General features: G+C 36.5%; 1 protein-coding gene and 1 long non-coding RNA gene across 2 annotated transcripts; both read right to left on the reverse strand.

The window, feature by feature from the left end:
* Positions 1–12,039: 12,039 nt before the first annotated feature.
* LOC110884185 (zeatin O-xylosyltransferase) lies at positions 12,040–13,766 on the reverse strand. The gene has a single exon (XM_022131871.2). It carries the CDS (start codon positions 13,732–13,734, stop codon positions 12,328–12,330), a length of 1,407 nt encoding a protein of 468 aa, XP_021987563.1. The 5' UTR covers positions 13,735–13,766; the 3' UTR covers positions 12,040–12,327.
* Positions 13,767–18,536: 4,770 nt separating this feature from the next.
* LOC110880934 lies at positions 18,537–21,153 on the reverse strand. The gene is made up of 3 exons (XR_002559513.2): positions 20,942–21,153; positions 19,262–19,320; positions 18,537–18,790 (listed from the first exon to the last, which is right to left on the reverse strand). It is a non-coding gene; the product is annotated as an uncharacterized LOC110880934 (long non-coding RNA).
* Positions 21,154–23,901: the final 2,748 nt, after the last annotated feature.

Consider the following 23,901-nt stretch of genomic DNA (forward strand, 5'->3'; position numbering starts at 1 on the left):
TACAAAAATAACTACAGTGACGACAAACGTGTAATTTAGAGTTGGGGCAAAACAATAATTTATCAGTACCAATTAGCGAGTGCTAGGCAGCTGTTTGGCATGAATAAAAACTAACTTGAGTCAACCAAGTAAAATAAAACACCACCATAGTTTTGCCCCAAAAAACAATGGCAAGATTGCAATTTTTAGATAGGGTAAAATCGTAATTTTAAACTGGAGGTAAAATAATATTTTGAACTGAGGGCAAAACCATTTTTTATTTTGAATTGGAGGCAAAATCGTAATTTTTTACTAAGGGCAAAATCGTAATTTTTAGCTGGGGGCAAAAGAAAATTTTATTTTGAACTGGGGGTAAAATTGTAATTTAAAACTGGGAAACAAAATGTAATTTGGCAAGACTGTAGCTGGGGGCAAAAATATATTTTTTTTGAACCAGGGGAAAATCGTATTTTTAAACTGAGGGCAAAATCGTAAATTTAAACCGGGGGCAAAGCGTAAATTAATTTCAAACCGGGGGCAAGATCGTAATTTTAGGCAGGGGGTAAAATCGTAATTTAACAGGAGTTATAAATAACAATATTATGCAAAAAAAAATAACTATATTATGAAAAAAAGGGTTGGCCGCCACTTTTGGCCAACCAAATGCTTTAACTATTCCCGCCGACTTTTTGGTTTGTATATATTGAAAATTAGTGTTATGACTGCCCGCGTTGCGAGGCGTTAAATCGAATATTGTTATACGCATGTATTTAGGCTACCTGTACATACTACTTATAACACGATCTCAATAAAAAATACATCGAGGCAACCAATTAAACCAAAATACCACCATAGTTTTGCTAAAAAAAAGTGAAATTATGGCAGGTCTGTAATTTTGAGCTGGGGTAAAATACTAAATTGTCAGGACCAATAAACAAGTGTTTGACAACTGCTTGACATAATAAAAGTTAGACTGAGTCAACCAAGTAAAATAAAACACTACTATAGTTTTGGAGAAAAAAAAACTAAAACGATGGCAAGATCACAATTTTTAACCGCAGGGAAAAGCGTAATTTTTAAATGGGGGCAAAAGCGTAATTTTAAGCTGGGGGCAAAATTATAATTTTATTTTCAACTGGTGCAAAATCATAATTTTAAACTGAGGGCAAAATCATAATTTTGAGCTAGGGAAAAAATATAACTTTATTTTGAACCGGGACAAAAACATAATTTTTAGCAGAGGGCAGAATCATTATTTTCAACGGAGGGCAAAAACGTAATTTTAAGCTGGGGTAAAAACATAATTTTATTTTGAACTGGGGGCAAAAATGTAATTTTAAACTGAGGGCGAAACCGTAATTTTAAAATTGGGAGAAAATCGTAAATTGGTTGAACCAATAGGGAATTAGCACTATTGGTCGCCGCCCATTTAAACCAATGGCAGGGAAACACTATTCCCTGCCATGGCTTTTGTTGTTATAGTATATAGTAAGATTACCCGCGCTATGCTGCGGGGTTTCGGTCGATATATATTTTGGTTCAGTATAGCAACCGAAAGAAATGTACTCAAAACAATATCGACACATGTTTTATATCGACCGAAAACCATAAAGATAAAATTAAATTGGATAGCGAGAAAGGACTAATTTTAAATTAATTGTAAATAGAAATGTAAACTAACTTGAAATTATACCGACACGTGCATAAAAATAAGCACGTGAGAAAATAGTGTTTTTTTAAGTTAAAGAATGGTACGGCTCGTTGCGGCGGTGTTAAATTGTAAAGTGACTCGAATTTATATCATCTAATGAAAATGTATTATAGCTGACACGACTCGTTTCTGGGAAAAAAAATTTACATTAAAACGTAGACCTACTGTAAACGTACATAATAATAAGCATAAGAACATATTATAATTGACTAAACTCATTTCCGGGGAAAATTTATGTCGAGACGTAAACCAACTTTAATTTATACCGACACGTACATAAAAGAGTAAATTTCAAAGTTCGTCCTTTATGTATGTCTAAAATATCAAAGTATGTCCTTTGTCTTTAATAACCTCAGAAAACATCCTTAATGTTTGAAAAACCAATCAAGTTATGTCCTTTACCCTAAACCTTGTTTGTTTTCCCAGTTAAGTCAGGTCACATGTGAAGCACATGAGGGTATATTGGTCATTTTACCCTGTCTTTTGTAATTTACTATAAAATTAATAATCATAATCATCTTCAACATTCACCTGCCACCACACCCTCTCTCTCTCACACACACACACCAGCTTTCTCTCCCTCTCATTGCAAGACCACCACCACCACCGCCGTACACCTCAGCAGACCGACCACCACCGCCCGTACACCACAGCAGACGGACCACCACCGCCGTATTGTTCTCTCTCACACACACACCAGCTCTATCTCTCTCTCTAATTGCAAGACCACAACCACCACCAGAGCCTTTAATCCGCAAATCAGAGAGAGCAGGGCTGTACTTCACAGCAGGTTTGGTTCTGCGATTGTTTCGAAACCCCTTGATTTTAATCGAAGTCTTTTTAGGGTTTGCAGATCGAAGGCCACCAGGTGGTAAACCAGCCTCACACATAAGCGCATGGTCATGTGCTACATTGGCTGCCCTAATTCGGTCCAAATCTTCATCACCGGAGCTTGGAACAGACCTGGTGGATCGATTGACAGCTCTGTGGGCTCTTGAATGCTCTGCTTGAACACTAGCCGACACTTCAGGAGGGCTCAGATTTGGGGCTTCTTGATGTTTGAGGGCGGCATCACGAGACGAACAGATAGCTCCAATTTTAGGTGGCGGCTGACATAAATGGTTATCTCTTTGTTCCCCACTAACATCCGTAGCCGGAAAAAATGGACTTTCTTCACTTCTGAGTTCAAACAGGGTGATGGTGGTGGTCGAGTGGCGGTGGTCGGGTGGTGGCAGATCGGTGGCGGTGGCGGTGGCAGGTACTTTCTTCACTTCTGAGTTCAAACAGGGTAAAATGGAGCAGTCTTGCTTTGAGGTCCAGCATGATTTGTTAGGGTTCATGTGAAATCGAAAGAGGCGTTGACTGAATTGTTGAATAGTGGGAGAATGAATATATGCAGGTTTTGATGATTACAGAATAGAAATTGGTTAGTATTGATTGTATTTATTGTTTTTGATGATTATTTATTTTATTATTTATGATAAAATGACCAAAATACCCTTATGTGGGGCTGACTTAGTCAAATTTAACCATGAAAAGTAACTGGATTAGGACTAAAGGACGTAACATGTAATGATTTGCAAACATTAAGGATGTTTTCTGATGTTATTAAAGACAAAGGACATACTTTGATATTTTAGACATACATAAAGGACGAACTTTGAAATTTACTCTACATAAAAATAAACATGTAAAACTCAGTTACAAATAAGGGGTTGAAAATGTCAATTCTAAAAGTTGATGGGTAAAAGTATAAAAAATACAAAAACACTAAAAATGATTTAAACAAGTCAAAAAGTCAAATTACTATTAATCAAAGTTGGTAATTGTATTATAGATAACTAGTGGGATTCCCTAGCGCGTTACCAGCTCGTTTTGTTACAATACCGGTACGATATCAACTCTCGGTATAGAAACCGAAAAAGATACATTGACAGAAAACCATTAAACGTATACCGGTATCGGCTAAGATAATATCGACACCGATACCAATGTTTTGTGGTCGGAGTTCGGTTTGTCACGACACCTGTAGGTAGGGGTGTGAATTTCTGACACGACCGGAAACACGACACAAACCTAACATGAAATTTGCGGGTTTAGGTTTAGTCTAAACGGGTTCGGGTCAGTTTCAGGTTGAATCCATGAATCCGTTTAGATTAACGGGTCGTGTTCGGGTCAACCCGGTCGGTTGGCGGGTTGACCCGTTTAACACATTTATATTATATTAATATTTTTATAATATATTTTACGTCATATAAATAGAGTGTGTATTTTATGTCATAATTATAACTTAAAAAGAGAAATTAACATGAGATTTTATAATTTAAATATAACTAAGTTATATACATTAGTGTTTTCTAAGTAAATTTTAATTTTAATATATTAGTTTCATAAAAAAAAATAAAAAAATTCGGGTTGAACGGGTCATGTTCGGGTCAACTCACAAAACTTCGGGTCGTGTTCGGGTTAATATGTATGATACGATTTTCGGGTTACGGTTGAGTTCGGGTTCGTGTAAAATTTTCGGGTTCGGGTCGGTTTGAACCCACCAACCCGCAAACACGACCCGTTTAGCACCCTACCGGTAAGATCATCAAGAAAACAATAAAACGAATGCCGATATCAGTACATATGTTGTTCGAACGGTATCGGTACGGCTCGTCACGATAAAGAACAAAAAAATCAAGTATATTTGACCTTTTCATTTTTGAATTAAACTTACTTTTAACGAAAAGTAGGTAAAAATAAGCATGTCGCATTATTTTATTAAAATAACGAAAAAGGTAAACGATAAAAAAAATCTTAAACCGTGAGATGACTTTAATGATATGTATATTTGTGTTTCGATCACTTGTATGTTACTTTTCACAACTCAATTTTGAGAAACATTTATATTAAGACGTAGACATTTATCATAATTTGATTACATATAGTGTTTAGAAAGTTATAAAAGAAAAGGTAAAAATGCTTAAAATGAACTATATTTAGTTTATGAAATGCAGAAATGGTGGTTGTGTTGTTTGGTTTAGAGGAGGTGGAGGCGAGGTGTAGGTTGCACATTGAAGAATCGGACTGGCTATGAAAGGTGATGCATAATAAGTTAGTCACAAAGCTACACCATTACATCATATATAAGTCACTGTATATGTCCATGGTTTTTGATCAGTATTATTTTCATCTGAATTTCTTTTATGCATTCCATCACACGCCTTGTGTGCAACTCTGAATCATTGTATCTTAGGAATAATCCATAATTTTGATCTACTAAAACAAGTGTTCCAGCATCCGATTTGCTTTCATTGGTGCTTCTTCAATACTAATCAGATCTCATGTCTTCAAATTTTCATAACTTTGCTCTGGTTGCATAACAGGTTGGAGTCAACTTTAAATCATATGTCAGATTGGTTAGGGTGCAAGCGGGTCATTTTGAAAAGTGATGTCAAATTGGTTCGGGTGAAAACGGATCTGTTCAGATCAGGTTCATCCGCTATATCTGTTTTTACAGTGGCTAGTGACGATAATGGATGAGGTAGCGATATTTTCATTTCCATGTTTCGTAGTATTGACCTATTTTGATCTAATGTATAACTTAAGTATAGTGGCATTCTACTAGTGATTTCCGAAAATGCATAGCTGGGAGCAAGTTGATTTTCATATGTTTTGTTACTCAAAACAGAATATGATTTTACTCAATGGGATAATAAGGAGTTAGAAGTAAGTACAAACATATAACCACAACAACATGGCCCTTTTAGTTTCCCAGTTATAAATGGTGTTTATGATCAGCATGTACAAAAGATGACAATTTGGTGTACTATGTGGTTGATAAAACACCAAGTAATAGAGTGAAGGACTCATGATTAAGGTTGATAAACTACCCACAATCTGAACTTGAGCTTTAAAATAGAGCTCATAATATATTTTTTATTTTCTTCATTTAAATGTGCTTTTTTTTATAGGCCCCTTTTTCTTTGCGCCCAGTCGAGGTCTACGTTCCTAGCGCCTTTGATAACTATGATAAAAAAGCGGATTTTACCTAACCAATGCTAACATTCTCCATTAAATTTTCATATTGTGATGTAAAAGAATCAGTATTACACTCTTCTTCCAGAGTCGAGTCTTTCAGTAGATTTGACTTTTGATTGACCACCACCTTCATGTTTAGGTTGACCTTTTCTAGTCAAGGTTGACTATTATTGTGTAGATCATCTAACTATCTAAGGTAGTGGTTGTACTGTTGCTCTCTTTAATTGAAAATACCCAGTGCCATAACTCCCCAAAGCCTATGAAAAGATCTAAAAACTATATACCAAAGGCCCTTTGGAAGGCCGGTCACAAGACACTGCGACATTCTTTCGAGATAACTGATAGAATAAAAGATAATGCAGATAACTAACATTTTAATAAATGATTAAAGCATTTGATATGTGATTACCAAAAAAACAATACTATTATATTGGTAATCTAAATCTTTAAATATTGTGATTTAGGAGACTGTATACACTAAAATTTTCCTTCGACTTTCAACCCTTTTAATATCCAAGTTGATCCATTCAAAAGTAAACGGGTCAAAATTGCCTCCTCTAATATCCAATAACTATATTTGAAGGACTTCTCATATTCACAACTATTCAATCACATTCCTTTTACCAATCATATATATTAAAAACACCAGAACTTGTATGTAATTTTTCTACAACTGGCAATCCAAAATCATTTATAAAAAATGAACAGTAATTACACATACATGTGATTGCTCTAATGGAACAACTTCAGACAAGAATTCCTCTGCAGCCTCTACTAAGTTATATCACTCATCTTTCAATTAGAGTTAACTGCTACAGAAACCCTTCTGCAATCCCCAATAAAATCAATTTGTCCCCGTCAAACATGAAATCCTTCGGGAACAAAGACCAATATGCAAACAATTGCTTCAAACGTGCAGAAAGATCATGGTAGCTTAGCCTTTCAAACATGCAGAAAGATCATGGTAGCTTACCCTTTCAAACGTGCAGAAAGATCATGGTAGCTTAGCCTAACTGCTGGGACAATCTACCAACATCTTGTAACCTCCATATCTCACTATTCAAAATTTATTCCCAATATTCTCCTTACCTACCCCACCCATACCAACTATGGGAACGCTAAAGTTTCGAACCGACAGACCAACACCTCTTTCTCCCCTTCGCGTCCAACAATACTAGATCCATCATCAACCTTAGAGGTCTGTAATCTTCTATTTACAATTTTCAACCTAGGCCCCTCTTTCACAATCAACCTTAGAGTAGCTTTATCCTCTACTAGATCTTGTAACCTAGTGATAATATCATTTACCTTATCTTTCATCCTCTTACTCTATACCGAATGCTTTGAGAAAAAAACTTTCTTACCTTGCTGGTGCGGTTTTCTGATTCGTCTGTGCTAAATCGTCGAGTACGTCATCTATGTTGTAAGCCAAATGATGGAGATTATTCAGCCACTGTTTCACAGATTGATTTGTTGAAGCATCCGTTGTAAGGAGCAGGTTTTTGCAAACTGGCAGAGGCCAGCTGCTTATCAAAGAGCACCAAGGGCGTAACGTAAAAGTTGAAACTAGATGTTGAACTGGCTGCTCTGATGAGGATAACGGCAGAAGAAAACTGGTTACACGAAGTGTATAGAAATGGTGACCTAATAGGGTAATTCTTGGCATGTGGTAAGTTGGGCCCAACCCATAGCCCAATTCTTAACCTTATCTTACTTTTGTTTAAATATAGTAAGATTACCCGCGCTATGCTGCGGGGTTTCAGTCGATATATATTTTGGTTTAGTATAGCAACCGAAAGAAATATACTCAAAAAAATATTGACATATGTTTTTTAATCAACTGAAAACCATAAAAATAAAATTAAATTGGATAGTGAGAAAGGACTGATTTTAAATTAATTGTAAATAGAAACGTAAACATTATCTTAAATATAACGTTAAAGAAAATTTACTTCTAAATGTAACTAACTTGAATTTATACCGATACGTGCATAAAAATAAGCACGTGAAAAAAATAGTGTTTTTTAAGTTAAAGAATGGTACGGCGTGTTGCGTCGGTGTTAGAAATGTAAAGTGATTTGAATTTATATCGTCTAATGAAAACGTATTATAGTTGACCCAACTCATTTCCGGGAAAAAAATTTACATTAAAACGTAGACCTACTGTGAACGTACATAATAATAAGCATAAGAACATATTATAATTGACTCAACTCATTTCCGGGGAAAATATATGTCGAGACGTAAATCAACTTTAATTTATACCGATACGTATATAAAAATAAACACGTAAAACTCAGTTACAAAATTAAGGGGCTATAAGTGTCAATTCTAAAATTGAGGGATAAAAGTATAAAAGATACAAAAACACTAAAAAATGATTAAAAAAGTCAAAGTACTATTAATCAAAGTGGTAATTGTATTATTTATAGATAACTAGTGGGATTCCCTAGCGCGTTGTGGTGACTATTTAGTCAGTATCAGTTCGTTTTGTTACAATACCGGTAAAATATTAACTCTTAGTATAGAAACCGAAAGATATATATTGACAGAAGACCATTAAAACATATATTGGTATCGGCTAAGATAACATCGACACCGATACCGATGTTTGTGGTCGGAAGCGGTTCGGTATGTCATGACACCGATAGGAACATCAAGAAAACAATAAAACGAATGCAGGTACCAGTATGGATGTTGTCCGAACGGTATCGGTACGGCTCGTCACGATAACGAACAAAAAAATCAAGTATATTTGACCTTCTCATTTTTGAATTAAACTTAGTTTTAACGAAACGTAGGTAAAAATAAGCATGTCGCATTATTTTATTAAAATAACGAAAAGGGTAAACAATAAAAAAAAATCTTAAATCGTGAGATGACTTTAATGATATGTATGTTTGTGTTTCGATCACTTGTTTGTTACTTTTCACAACTCAATTTTGAGTAACATTTATATTAAGACGTAGATATTTATCATAATTTGATTACATACCGTGTTTAAAAAGTTATAAAAGTCAAGCTAAAAATGCTTAAAATTAAATATAATTAGTTTATGAAATGTAGAAATGGTGGTGGTGGTGTTTGGTTTAGAGGAGGTGGAGGCGAGGTGTAAGTTGCACATTAAAAAATGGGACTGGCTATGATAGGTGATGCATAATAATTTAGTCACAAAGCTACACCAGTACATCATATATAAGTTACTTACTGTATATGTCCATGGTTTTTGTTAGCATATAGAATAGAATAGAATTGAATATAATCTTTTAGGATAAAAGTAAAAATTAAAAGTTCAATAGGGGTGCACCTTAGTTGGGTAGGGACAGATAAAAACAAAGTAATTTACTTTTTGTGAATTAATTCACTTAAATTAATATAGAAAGATAATTTTTTTTTATTTGTTTTTTTACTTACTTGGTTTATGATTTATTAATTCATTGATATGTTTTGTTAGTAGTTTTTTTTATTTAGCCTGTTTGTTTTCTCGTCCTTTATTCTGATTTGCTTACTTATTTTTTTCTTCATCTTTTGATTTATAGTTTATTACTTTGTATACAAAAAATGCATATATAGCTAAAAAACCTATCACGTAGATTTTGTCAATAGACATTAGACACGTACAATAAAAAAAAAAAAAACTCTAAAATTAATATGCTTTCAGCTATTCAAAATGAAGTGTGTTATTCTGATTTCACGCTATTTTGATAGTTTGTTTTAGTTTATTTGATTAGGGTCTAAGGTTTACAAAAAAAAAAAAAAAAATCAAATTTATGATTGGATGTATGAATGTTTGAAATTTCAATCGGAAATGAAAAAATATTTGACCTTACCCGACCAAACCGGAGCGAAAAAATTATTATATAAGATAGATAAATCTGGGTCCGCACTACTGTAACACATCAAAAATTATTATATAAGATAGATAAATCAAGCAAACAAAACAAAGAATTAAAGAATAAAAATGGTCGTTATCTGGGAAAAGAATCAAGCAAACAAAACAAATAATTAAAGAATAAGAATGGTGGTAATATTGTTTAGACCAGGGGCGTAGGATTTAAGGGGCGGGAGGGGGCGCCCGACCCCCCGAACTTTTTGGCCAGTAGTGTTATATATGTACGTTTCGTATAGGATTTTGTAGGTATATACGTTTTCGACCCCCCGATTTTATAAAAAAAATAGGTATATACGTTTTCGACCCCCTAGTTTTAATTTTTTTAATTTATATAGCCCAAATAAAATATTTAATTAGCCCAAATGTTATAGCCCAAATCATTATATTTGGTAGAATACTATGTATATTATATAACCCAAATCAAATCATATATAGCCCAACTTAAAAGCCCACCGTATAAAAAAAACCCAAATTCAGTTACTTTGGGACATCGACCAGAAGAAGAACAGAAGCCACAAGCCAGAACTGCAGAAGGGGGGAAAACGCGGGTTCCAAAACTGTTCGACTTCAGCTTCTTGTTCGAGAACAGAAGCCAAAACGCTGCTCGTTGTTGTGGTCTTGTACTCTTGTTCGACTTCTTCAATCTTCATAAGGTTAAAGGTATGTGTTTTTTATCTTTAGGTTTAATTTAGGGCTGCAAATTATGTGATTAGAGTTTGAAATTTAGGGTGATTTGTTAACTTGTTTTGTTATTAGATTATGCTATGGGGAAGACGGGCAGAACTATAATTCTCATCCAGGAGAACCGGGTGTCCACCTTCCTCTCTCCTTTTTAATGTTTTGGTGTCTTTGTTCGTTTGTTGGTTAAACAATGTTTACGGAATAATGTTTGAGAACGTTTTTTATTTGATATTAATGTATGACCCGACCCGACCCGAATCAAATCACCGACGTATGACCCGAACATATACCTCGAAACTACGCGATAGAAAAAGTTTTTTAGGTTCGTTACCTTCCGACCCCCCAAACTTTTTTTTCAAGCTTCGCCACTGGTTTAGACCATCTACTATGTGTTAATTAAAACAATTAGTAACTGGTCCGATATGTTACCGGCCATAGTTTACCATCTACTATGTATTAATTAAAACAATTAGTAACTGGTCGGATATGTTACCGGTCATGGTTTTCATTATTTAATCCATTTGGATAAAGTTAGTTTTTTCTGATAATGGATTAGTATTATTACTAATTTAAAAATAAAAAAATAAACAGACTAATACACAGACAAACATAACACTATAAATAGATGGTTGTCTGTGTGATCACACGTCATATTGGTGAAAGATGATGTACAAGTAATAGATACATGAATCTTGCATTCTTGCTATTCATCACCCGAAGTCGATGTGAAATTTCAAAACATTTTGGACGGGTAATGAAACATATATAAACAATTGGTAAACCAGAAACACACAAGTTTTTAGATCATAACTCAATCTTGGAAACTTTCATCAACTCAAAAGAAAACCACATACAATTAAAGTCCTCATGGATCATGGATAAAACCAACGAAGATTTTGTTGGAAATCATGTCTTCTTCAATTTTTTTTTTGAACGACAAATTTGGATCACTGACGGACCACTAGGGTATCATCGTGCCACCAACAGAACCACCCGATCATATCAATCTCCACTAGGCAATATAATGCCTATGCACCAATTCAGGAGAAAACCCAATAAATCTGAGAAAAACCCCCTTTGTGGGAATCGAACCCATGACCTAATGGTCATAAGCCTTATCCCACCACCAAGATAACACTAGGCTATAATGTCATGGGTTCATGTCTTCTTCAATACAATCAAATAATAGATTTAACGAGAAAATCTCTTTGATTAAAATTGAAGATATATAAACCTGAAATATAACTCCTATATGGATTAGGATCAAATACAAAGAATCCTAATTGTAAAAAGGGTACAAAGTCTCCTAAAAAAACCCACTACAAAAAAAAAAAACTTAAACATTCACCACCACCCCAAAACCTAAACCCCCAACCCCACCCACCCCCTCCCCCATCACCAACCCAAAAAAAAAATTTGCCGAGGGGGGGGGGGTGTTTAGGTTTTTGGGTGGGTGGGGGGTTAGGTTTTTGGGTGGTGGTGGGTGTTTAGGTTTTGGGTTTTGCCGAGGGGGTGGGGGTTTAGGTTTTTGGGTGGTGGTGGGTGTTTAGGTTTTGGGTGGTGATGTAGTGAGTTTAATTTTAGGTTATTGGACACTTGTCATTCTATAAATTCTTCTTACACTTCTTACAATTAGGAGCATTTGTAGAATAACTTAACCCACTCCTATATATATAATAACAACCCTTTGGAAAACAAGTAACATACTCCTATAAGGAAATCAAATAAAATAATTTAAAACTACCATAAATATTAAATTTTCCATCCAAACTAAACCATTTAACATTCTCCAACTTTTGAGTCATTACCCGGCTCAACCAATTAGCGGACTGAATAGTATGAAACTGTTTGCAGTCAATCCGTTTATTCTAAAATACAAACAAGAGTAGATAGATAATAGCAAGAGGTGACAGAAAATATAGTATCAAACTAGTAATAATTTTATCACTTTATGGTGGTGACACTGATAGAGACAAAGATTAGAAATCTTCGATGGCTTTGTGATGTTTCGTCACAAACGATAGTAAATTCAAATCTGTTACTGTCTGGTGATATGACCAAGAAACTCATCCAGTTCCTTGCGCATAACGCCACCTTCTTCCACCGATTGCCTGACCGCAACGCCAAGTTCTGCCGCCTTCTTTCTTACTTGACATCCTTCTTCCGATGCCATCAATCGTCTAACCGCTTCTGAAACCATCGCTGCCGTCACCTTTTCGTCTCTACGCTCCCACTCCCTCGCGTATATCCCCGTTCCAAGCACCTCTCTTACCAGAGTAGCGTTCCTTGGTTGATCGGAATGCATGGGCCATGCAGCTATAGGAACCCCCATTGTGATCCCCTCCATGCATGAGTTCCAACCACAGTGACTCATGAACCCACCTGTAGATGAGTGTTTCAATATTTCAAGCTGTGGTGCCCAGCCCCTCACCACTACACCCACCTCACTGCTTTCCACCCTCTCTTCATAACCCTCCGGCAACTCCACTCTCCGATCAACACCGTCAAAAATGTCGGCTTTATCGGCCTCCCTCACCACCCATATAAACTTCTGACCGCTTTCCTCCAACCCGAAAGCAATTTCTTTCACTTCTTCATCCGTTAGTGAAACCGTGGTACCAAACGAGACATAAATCACTGAATTTGGTTCTTGTTTATCAAGCCAGTTGAATAACTTGACCGATTCGGGACTGAAGTTTTTGTGATCGCTAATGGTAACCGGATTGAATGGACCGATAGCCCAATTCTTGGTAGTACCGGATGTCACTTTTTCGTGCTTAAGTAACTCCAAGTACTTATCTTCAAACACTTTGCTTGTGTCGTAAAGCGTTCCCGAGCTGATTTTCTTGAACGATGTGTCTTCTGAATTGAGTAACTCTACAAACTCGTTGCTGAAACACCCTTCTAACGAAGGGAGTTTCATCCTCAACGATTCGGTTTCATCGTCCAACTTTAACGCTTGTGTTTCCTCCCAATGGAACCAAAAAGCAGTAAAAGCAGAACAAGCTTGAAACATGTAAGCTTCAGCGTTAGGGACCGAAACAAAGTCTTGAATGATGGAGCTCATCAAGTAATCATGAACGATCACTACGCGTTTCATTTTGGTCGAGAGATCGGATAATAGTTTGAGGAAGGGTTCCCGTAGATGCATGATGGCATTGAACGATGGCATGAAGTGGTTAGGGAAGCGTAGGGTGGCATTCGGGGTGGGTGGATGGTTAGGGAAAGCGGGTATCGGAAACTCGTGGAAATGGATGTTGGAAATGGAGAGAGGGTCCCAACCATGGACCCGAAGCTTGGCTTGGCGCGTATGACTGGGGGCGCATACGAAGTGGACGGGGAGGTTGTAGGCGGAGATGAGGCGAGAGAGGTGGATGAGCTGGTTGAGATGGCCTTGTGCTATAAAAGGCACCATCACAACACATATATCTTGATTTTGATCCATTTGGTTTTGTTTGGAGTACTAGTTGTTGGAGTCTTTATGGTATATATAGAGAGATGTCAAGTAAATAAAAATGTATGGACTTTGTTGATAGCATCATAGGATGTATCATGTATCCAAGGAAACATCACTCTGCCGTAATCCTCTCGGGTCGGATGGTCTCATTTAGACTCCGTCAAAATATGGAAACTCTTGTCAAAGTATGGAATAGGGATGGCAAAAAAGCCCAAGCCCCCGACAGGTATACCCGAAATCCAAAACATACAGGCTGGGTATACCCGAAGCCCGATGAATATGGGCCGGGTATGGGCTGAAAAAGGGAAAAAATTTGGGTATGGGTATGGGTATGGGGATTTAGTGATACCCGCCCGAATTTAGGGATGGCAAAAGTTATGTCACACCCCAACCGATGGCGGAATCATCGGGGCGCGGCACTAGGCGAATCAGATTGCTCAAGAAAGTCCATAACAACTATATTGCGATAATATTCATTACATTCGTTATCCCATACTAACAAATAATACAATCACAAAAGTCATCACAGATTTCTTGTCCTCTCGAACAATTCCGACAACCTAGATTTTAGGTGAGTTTCTAGACTTCCTAGCTTGATTTGATGTAGACTTCAACTAAACCTGCAACATACGTTAAAATATTGTCAATACAAAAGTATTGGCGAGTATACATGTTTGATATGTAATAGTATAATAGGTTAAAAAGTGCTGCGAATTCCCACATGCATAAAAGTAATACACGACATATATACTCACAAAACTGATACTACCAGCTAAGTCCTCGATGCTCGATTCTTCGATGGCATAATTAGACCCCGTCGGGCGCAATAGTACTATACTAGTCGTGGTGGGACGTCACGAGTATAAGTCCTAGCACATATGTAACTAGCATCACGTATATCTATGCAAACAGTTATTCGCAAGTGATAAATTGACTGATTGAATTATTCATTTGATAAGTTCGATTTATAAGGAACGTATGTTACACCCAAAATTCGTTAAAAAGGGGTCAAGTATACTCACAGTGTGTATTTGGTTGGATTGACGGGTTAATGCCTGAGAATGCCCTGATTTCAGACCGATTACATGAGTATTGAATAGCGCGTTAAATGATATCGGAATACACGGAATTGAACGAAAATTAGATCAAAGGTTGGCCCGTGCGGATGGGCTGTCTGATTGGATGGGCTATCCGATCTGATGGCCTGTCCGATCGGTTGGGCTGTCCGATCGGCCAGCCTGTCCGATCGGTGGGGCTGTCCGATCGGCCAGCCTGTCCGATCGGTGGGGCTGTCCGATCGACTGGCCCGTCCAGCTGTTTTCGACAATTTTGCGTGTTTTTCGGTGGTTTTGGTCCAGACGTTCCTGCGACGTGTTAAACAACTGAAGTTCCATCAAAACCGGCTTGTTCTAGCGGCCGGGAATCACCCCGTTCCATCAAAACTTGCCGTTCTTGGCGGTTTTCCCTTGCTTAACCCGAAATTGGTCATCTCATCGTTAGGAATCAGATCTTTGACCAACACGACACTAGAAATGAGTAGAAGGTCGGTATAAGCTCCGATTCCACCGTTTTTGAACACTTTGAGAGTAAAAGAGTTGAAAGAAAGTTGGAAAACCATCCTTCAACCCCTTTTTTCATGATTATGTGTAGATCTGATTTGAAAACCTTTTTTATTCTTGTGGAAATCCCTTAGACCTGAGTTGTTCTTGGTGGAATGAGGCCAACACTTGAAGTTCATAAGAACTCCATGATGACATCACCCTAGAACACCTCAAATCCGTTGATTTCACGGTTAAAAGTTGAAATTTGAAAGATAGAAAGGTGGAGGAATGCATAAAGATCAAGGAAGTACAAGATTTGAGTTGAAAACTTACAAGAATCGCGAGAAATCGAGAGATAAAGGGGTTGGAACTTCTGGTCGAGCAGCAACAGTGACAACAAGTGTTTTGGGGGTGAATGAGGGGTATTTATAGGCAAGGATGAAGGAAAGGAGGGTAAGTTGGCCTGGATCGGACGGCCCGTTCGATCGGACGGCCTGTCCGATCGGTCGGTCCAGCCGTTCGGCCGGCCTGTCCGATCGACTGGCCCAGCCGTTCGGCCGGCCTGTCCGATCGGCTGGCCCAGTCGTTCGGCTGGCCCATCCGTCCGGAGGCTTCTTGATCCTCGTTTTTGGTGTGTTGCGATAGTTTGGGCCACATTTTCATATATTTATATTATTATTTATCTATTTATTATAATTAATCACAAAAGGGTCGTATATACATATATATATATATATTCAATATTCGGTGCGATGATCGAGTTACGAGTGCCTTCGAGTGGGTTCTTCGATGTGATGTGCCACAAGGATTATCGGGGCACCACTTGCTCGTATTGCCATCATCGTCACGATGGCTGGAGGCATGGTACTCACTCGAAAGTCCTTTTTAGCTTTGATTGTTTACGTCTCGACACCTCACGGCTATCGAGGAGGGTAGAATAGCTCCTCACTCAACATCATCGTGAGTGTTATTATTTACGAAAATAGCTTGTAATAGCGATAGAATATGCGTAATTATTCGATTATACTTCGATTTAGCGATGTATCCGATATAGTTACATTATGATCCGAATCTCTGGTGCTAGGCGTAACGAGTATAACGAGTAGTAACAACGCACGAAGGTGCAGGTTGTTACAAGTTAAATCTTTAAAACTCTATGTATTACACGAGTTGAATAAATGTAATTTTAGATTAAAAAAGGGTAGTTGCACGGTACCCCTGACCGCGGAAGGGATCTCCCTTCCCAGTTCACCACCCGACAAGGATCCCTGGCGGCAAATACCCATAGCCATCAAAGAGGGGTAAGAAACATGTTTCGAACCCGAGACCTCGAGTGTCCTCGGTCCGGCTTTAAAACGGGTGTCGGTGGCCACCAAAGTGGCACTAATGGGAATTGAACTTGGGTCTCCATTGGAGAACCCAAGTCACTCCACCACTAGGCCACTTATGGTGGTTTAATTTTAGATTAATAGTATACTAAATAAATATAATTTTGGATTAATGATGTATTAAATAAATATAATTTTGGATAAAGTCTTATATATAAATTTTAAGTAATCAATATATTTGATAAATAATAAAAATACTAATAATAGTAAAAAATCTAATTTATATACTAAATAATAAATATAAAAGAAAGGCGAAAAACCCTCAAAATAGGTGCCTCTAATGAATGACACGTGTCACATATTGGTTTCTTTAATTATATAGTATAGATATAGATATAGATGTTCATATCGTCGGTTGTTTCAATCGATAACATAATTTGTTTTCATATCATGGATCCATAACCAACGCTACAAATGTGACAAACAACACTACAAAAAGGGAGGTGGATATGAAATACCGAGTATAAAGTTAACCGAATAGACTATAAAGAAATTGAACTAAAGTAGAGTATATGGTCTAATTATGGAGTAAAGTAAAATAAAAAAATAAAGTGTGCATGGTCTAAATATGGAATAGTGAAATAAGTTGTTTTATACTTAAGATTTATGAATATATAAAATTCACTGAAATTAAACTAATAATATTTATCCATAAGATATTAAACTAATAATATTTAGCAGGACGGTTATCTATAATATAATATATTAAACTAAATAATATTTAATAGGATGATTATCTATAATTAATTAGAAAAAATTAAATTAAAATAATAATTATCTGTAAGAGATGGCCTAATATAATGACAATTGTCCCTAAATTGCTTTCTTTTATTATATAGTATATATATATATATATATATATATATATATATATATATATATATATATATATATATATATATATATATATATATATATATATATATATATATATATATATATAGGGAGCCGCTAGAATGAAAACCACACCGAGTTGTAAGAACCGCGAGAACCACACCATCCGGGTCGCCGTTTACCATGATTTTTTTTACAACTAGATGTGTATATTATAAACACATCCGTAAAAAAAAAAAATTTAAACGCCCCCTCCCCCCCGAGGGGGTAGTTTTTTACACCACAAGTTTGGTGAAAAAAAAAAAGAAAACAAAAAAAAATAATAATAAAAACACCAAACTTGTGGTGTAAAAAACTACCCCCTCAGGGGGGGGGGTTAAATTTTTTTTTTTTACGGATGTGTTTATAATATACACATCTAGTTGTAAAAAAAATCATGGTAAACGGCGACCCGGATGGTGTGGTTCTCGCGGTTCTTACAACTCGGGGTGGTTTTCATTCTAGCAGCCCCCTATATATATATATATATATATATATATATATATATATATATATATATATATATATATATATATATATATAGGGAATATAGGGAGGGGCTCATGCGAGAACTCCATTTATTGCGAGAACCGCGAGAACCAATGTGAACACAACCTAAAATAGCTAAAAAAACCTAACCCCCCCCCTCAAAAGAAAAAAAAACGTAAACCAGTGATGAATTTTAGTAGGGGTGCCCATCACTTTTCATCACACACCACAATGGTCCCCTCAACGATAACTTTAAAAGATTTTCACGCGTGGTCACCACCACGAGTGATGGAATTCAGTGGCGGCGGTGTTCCACTCGTGGTCACCCAACCACCACGTTCCATCACGTAGCGCCCCTACTCCTTAGAAGGGATATACCGGTCATCTACTATGAGTTAATTAAAACAATTAGTAATGTCACACCCGTTTATTAGCGGAAGCGCACGGGGTGAACTTGATTAGTTTTCATTGCATACGATTTAAGTAAATAACTACATGATTAAAACAAACAATGTTCATCCATTGACATAATTTAAAATATTACACATCATAAGTTGTTTAGGATACAAACCGTCATAAGTTTTAAGTTTTACAAAAGGACTAGTTTGACATAAGATTAAAACATAAGGCTTTGCATCCTATATCTCATTGAAGATGAGATATATGGACCAAACCCTCCAAAAGGGATGACATCGATAACTTGTAATCCAAAAGCTTCATAGTAAACACCAGCACCAAAGTCCCATTAGTTTCCTGAAATACATGTAAGTTTGAAAACATCAAGAAAAGTTGAGCGAGTTTATGTGTTTTAAGTTCGTAAGTATTAAATGAATCTCAAAAACATTTGAAAGTTCAAGTGTTATAAGTAGGTATGTAGAGCGTCTATGAATATAATGATCATTAATGTTTTGCAAGGACATTAATATGTGTGCCAACATAGGAAGCACTCAACCCGGTAGACGATTTAAGTGTCGATTCACTTCGACAGGGACACAAAAGCACTCTAAGTGGCTGCACAAGGACCGTGAGTGGGGCTCGTCCGTACCCGATAGATCTACCCCCTGTCCCGTGGTCCTTAAAAGGATTAATGGCGCCTAAGTTAGCGCCTATTCGCACGTGATCCAATAATTCATTCCATAGCTTAATCATACCCTTGTTAACATGTATTTCCCCCCGAGAGTTGTAAATCGAAAACGTTAAAAGAAAAGGGGGACATGAACTCACAGCTTTGCGTTCCTGATAGAGAGATATTCAATCAACGTGTTCCGTAAACGCGAGTCAACCTACAAGGGTTCTAACTCGTTAGACACATCGGTCCTTCCTAGACCGTGTACTCGTTGTTCATCTTGAACGTTTATTAGTTTTATTTCGTTTTTTTGGAACGCTTGTGTAGTTTGTGTAGTTCGATAATAATACGTTGGCATTTGTTTCTGGTATACTTGATTCGAGACTTACACAAATATAAGTGTATACCTTTAATTGATAAAAGTGCTGAAAATATTTATTTTTAACGTCGAAATACGTTGTCGTATGCGTACGACATTAGTGAGAGAGTATACTTCAATGAGTGTATGTGTGTATATCATCATGTACTAGAGTCTTTTATACATATACATATACCGTATGTATACTTGTATTTGTGTGCTTTATACGCGTACGTATACCGTATTTATACGTGTAGGTGTACCGTATTATACGCGTGGGTGTGCCGTATTATACGTGTAGGTATACCGTATTAGACGTGTATGTATACCGTATTATACGTGTAGGTATACCGCGTTTCATTGTCCGTTTATTTGTGTTAACCATAATATATATGGAACCTCATGTGTATAAGTTTGGTGTATTTTCCAAATGTAGTGTATTTTTATATTTGGTAAGTATTCTTCCTACTACTAATACATACACCCATTATATAAGTAGCATACACCAAATATAGTATTTTAACATATGTAAATATAATCTTCTCAAAAATTACATTTATTGTTTTATTTAAAAACTTTACCAATTTTATGTCATAAAAGTATCCTTTTGAGTTTATATAAACTCTTGGATGGTTAGGACTTAACCATCGTCCTTAGGGTTTGTATAATCATGATTAGAGTCGCTAATCACAATTAAGTTTACTAATCACGATTAATCATGTTAATCACCCCATTAATCTCTTTTTAATCGCGATTAGATTTTTATAAAATTTCGTTATAGTTTCCTAAACTATGGTGTTTTTCCCATGTATTCAAAACATGTTTAAAAAAATCATTTTCGATTTACCATCAACATTAGTCTACTAATCTCAACAATTTACAACCTTGAGTAAACAAATTCTACCACTTATTTTCTTAAATCATGAGCACTTATATATATAATTTTTCTAAAAAAAATCTAAGATTTTTATGTCTTGAATCCAAGACTTCTTAAGTGTGGTTTTCATAACTATTTATTGAATCACTTGTCACTTTTAAAAATCACCTTTATTAGTTCTTAAAACATCAAGTTTAGACCATTAAAGTCGTTAATCTATCAAGTATTAAAACTTATATATATATATAGAGCTCATGAACATAATGATGATGATCTTTCATGATTTAAACATCTAGTTGTTTAAATATATTTTTAAACTTAACATAACAAGATCATCACTTATATAAGTTACTACACTAAATAAGCAACATGATCATCATAAATCTCATGACTAATCAACCTACTTTAACAAAAATCAACATGATCATACAACTCATTCAACACTAAAACACATAATAATCACATAATACTTCACATTTAGTAAGTTGTTAAGTTTTGGTTTAGGGTTTTAAGTTAGATTTTCCTTAATCTTCAAGATGATCAACAAGTACTTTAGTAATCTACATATAATAACAAGCTTAAAAATATGAGAAAAAGGCTTACAACTTTGCAAGTGCCTTAAGATGATGATTTAGAAGAGATTAAGCTCCAAGAACTCCCCTAAAAGCTCCTCATGCTTAACCCATACGTAGGTTATCTTGTTATGGCTAGAAAATGTGTGATTTTAAGTGGAAATTTTAAGGTGGTTTGTGGTGCTTGTTGGCTGCCGAATTGGAAGGAGAACAAGGGGAAGTTTTTGGTTTCAAAAACTTGAGTGTAAGAATGATAAAGATGTCATAAATGATTGAGAAAGTATAGTGTTAAATAAAAAAAAAATCTCACATACCACTCCTTCAAATCTATCACCATATTTTCCAAATTGTGTAGGTGATTTGGTGGTGGGGTCCACCCTTGACCGATTGGAGTGGGGGGTGTCTAGTTTATTTATTTATTTTTTTTAAGTTTACATAATAAAAAGTCTTATAAATTATATAGTTGTTTAGGGGGTTAGGGAAATAGATAAGTTCTTGTATCATTAGCTTTATGACAATATTTTTGATGCCAAAAGATGGCTCACTAGTTCACTAGATTGTTAGCTTAGGCATTAGAGTGGTAAAATTACCACTAACTAGTTCGTCGGCGCGAAATTGGCGAAATTGTGAATTTTGCGGCGTAGTACCGGAAGCTTGTATTTCGGACATCCCATTGATATCCCCAAGCTTGTTTAGGATGTAATATATTATTAACAAGTCCTACGGACATTCAAATGATGGATTCTGGTGTCGCGGATGCTTTATTTTGGTTATATTTTGGCGCAGAGCGGACAAAGTGCATTCATACGTGTTCACCGGAAAGTTGAAGCGTTTTAACGATTTAGTGTCCCTAGTTTGGGATTTTTATTTGTATTCTATCTACCAAGTGCGTCCGTGCCCTTCGTTGCTCGTTCCGACAGTTTTCAGAACTAGCTGGCATGAATAGTGTGCTCAGGTGAATAGTGTTTTCAGCATTTTGCCAACATATTAGGACATAGTTTGTGGTTTTCTCGCGACATGGCGATTGTGTTAATATTGTTTAGCATTTTTAACCATGTCCTATGATTGCTAGAACTTATACGACCTAATCATGCAATAACTAAATAGTAAAGAGAGAAATTACACGTTAAATCAAGTGTTTAAGTTGTACGGAATTACCATTATTTTTGCTAGTTGTCACATTCTCCCCCCGTTAAGAGAATTTCGTCCCGAAATTCAAGTCGTGTTACTGGTTGCAGGGGAGTCTGGAAACAGGTGAGGACCTTCCAGTCCGTAACCTCAACAGGTTCTTTAGTAAATTGGAGTTTGTCGTTGACATGTATCTCATCTGCTGGGATGACTACGGTTTCTTGAGTAGGACTGATGTGAGCAAAATGCAACATATAAATTACATCAAATGTGGCATAAAACTAACCCTTTTTTAGTACTAATGTTGGAAAAAGTGTGCTTTTGTCTTCCTTTTGTATTTTCAGGGTTAAAAGAGCTTAAATGAACAAAAGAAGAAAAAATGCAGCCAAATCTAACAATAATACAAGAAAAGAATAAACGTGGCATGCCCGACCCCTCGACAGCATCCTCCCGAGCAAAAACAAAAGAACAGAAGGCTGAACACGCCCCGTGCTCGTTGAGCACGGGGGCGTGCCAAAGTGTCTGCAGAAAAGACAAAGTTGTAGAAGCTTCTATCACCCACCACGAGGGCGTGCTCAGCGGACACGGGGCCGTGTAGGCTAATTGAGAAACTTGAGAAGCATTCTGGAGTCAACGCTAAGATTCGCAGAATCCAAGCGAATCTTGATAGTACAGATACACTTCTGCACACGGGGCCGTGCCCAGCAGAAACGGGGGTGTGGTCAACTAATGCAGACAAACTGCATTTAATGAAGAAAGAGAAGATGGGTGGACACGGGGCCGTGTCCGGGCTTCTGTGCAGGCTATAAATAGGGGTGTTTGGCTCACTTGCAAATCATCCCTTGGCAAACCACCTCTCTCACACTTCACCCACCCACCACCACCATCACAACCCACATCCACCACTATCATCCATCATAGAGTGTGTGTAGTAGTCTCGGGATCCAAGATTGATCGTAAGAGTTCTTGACAATCAAAGGCCATGTTTGCCTAAGTCTCTACCATCACTTGGTGAAGACAAGCATTTAGTGTAATACTTTTTATTTTTAATCTTTTTGCACTTTTTATTTGGTTATATATTAATGACTTTAATAACTAGTTTCTTATGTTGAAGGTGAAATTTCCTTATCATTTGTCCGTGGTGTCTTGGCGTTATTTTACTGTCTATATAAAATAAAAGATTTACACCATTCATATCTCCACGGTCTATATGGAGATATGTTGGCTACCTGGTCGGGGGTTAAGGGAATGGTTTGATAAGAGTCTTGCCTTGTTCAGTGTATAGATCCTGCAAGGACCTGGGTCAAGCTTAGTAGGACCTCCTTCAATACCCACTGGTATTGGATGACGGGGGTTCGAATTTCTTGATCCCTTCATATGTAAACTACTATTAAAACATTAACCTGGCTACTTAGGATTGTATCCCTGCTGACTCAAACTACTTAGCCGAGGGTAACGTCACCTTTAAAAGAGGGGCCTACCACATTACGCATTAATAACTTAATTAATTATCTTTCAATAATCCAACCCTTTAGGATTGTATCCTTGCTGACTCAAACTACTGGGTTGAGGGTAACGTCACCTTCAAAAGAGGGGCCTACTAATATAACTAAGATAATCTCTTAAAAAGTGCAAAAGTGCGGAAATAATCAAAGGTTACACTAAAGGCGAGTCGGATCCAAGTGATTCATCTTGTCTATCTGTTTTTCTTTTTATTTTTATTTTCAGTATTTTTAGTTTTTTATTTTCTAATTTAAAACCTTTTTCTAAAATTTTGATTTGATTAGACGTTGAGGATAAACCGGTACTAAAAGCTCTTGTGTCCTTGTACGACCTCGGTATCTTACTAACACTATACTACGC

The sequence above is a fragment of the Helianthus annuus genome, chromosome 6 (genome assembly GCF_002127325.2).
Source record: "Helianthus annuus cultivar XRQ/B chromosome 6, HanXRQr2.0-SUNRISE, whole genome shotgun sequence".
Classification (NCBI taxonomy): domain Eukaryota; kingdom Viridiplantae; phylum Streptophyta; class Magnoliopsida; order Asterales; family Asteraceae; genus Helianthus; species Helianthus annuus.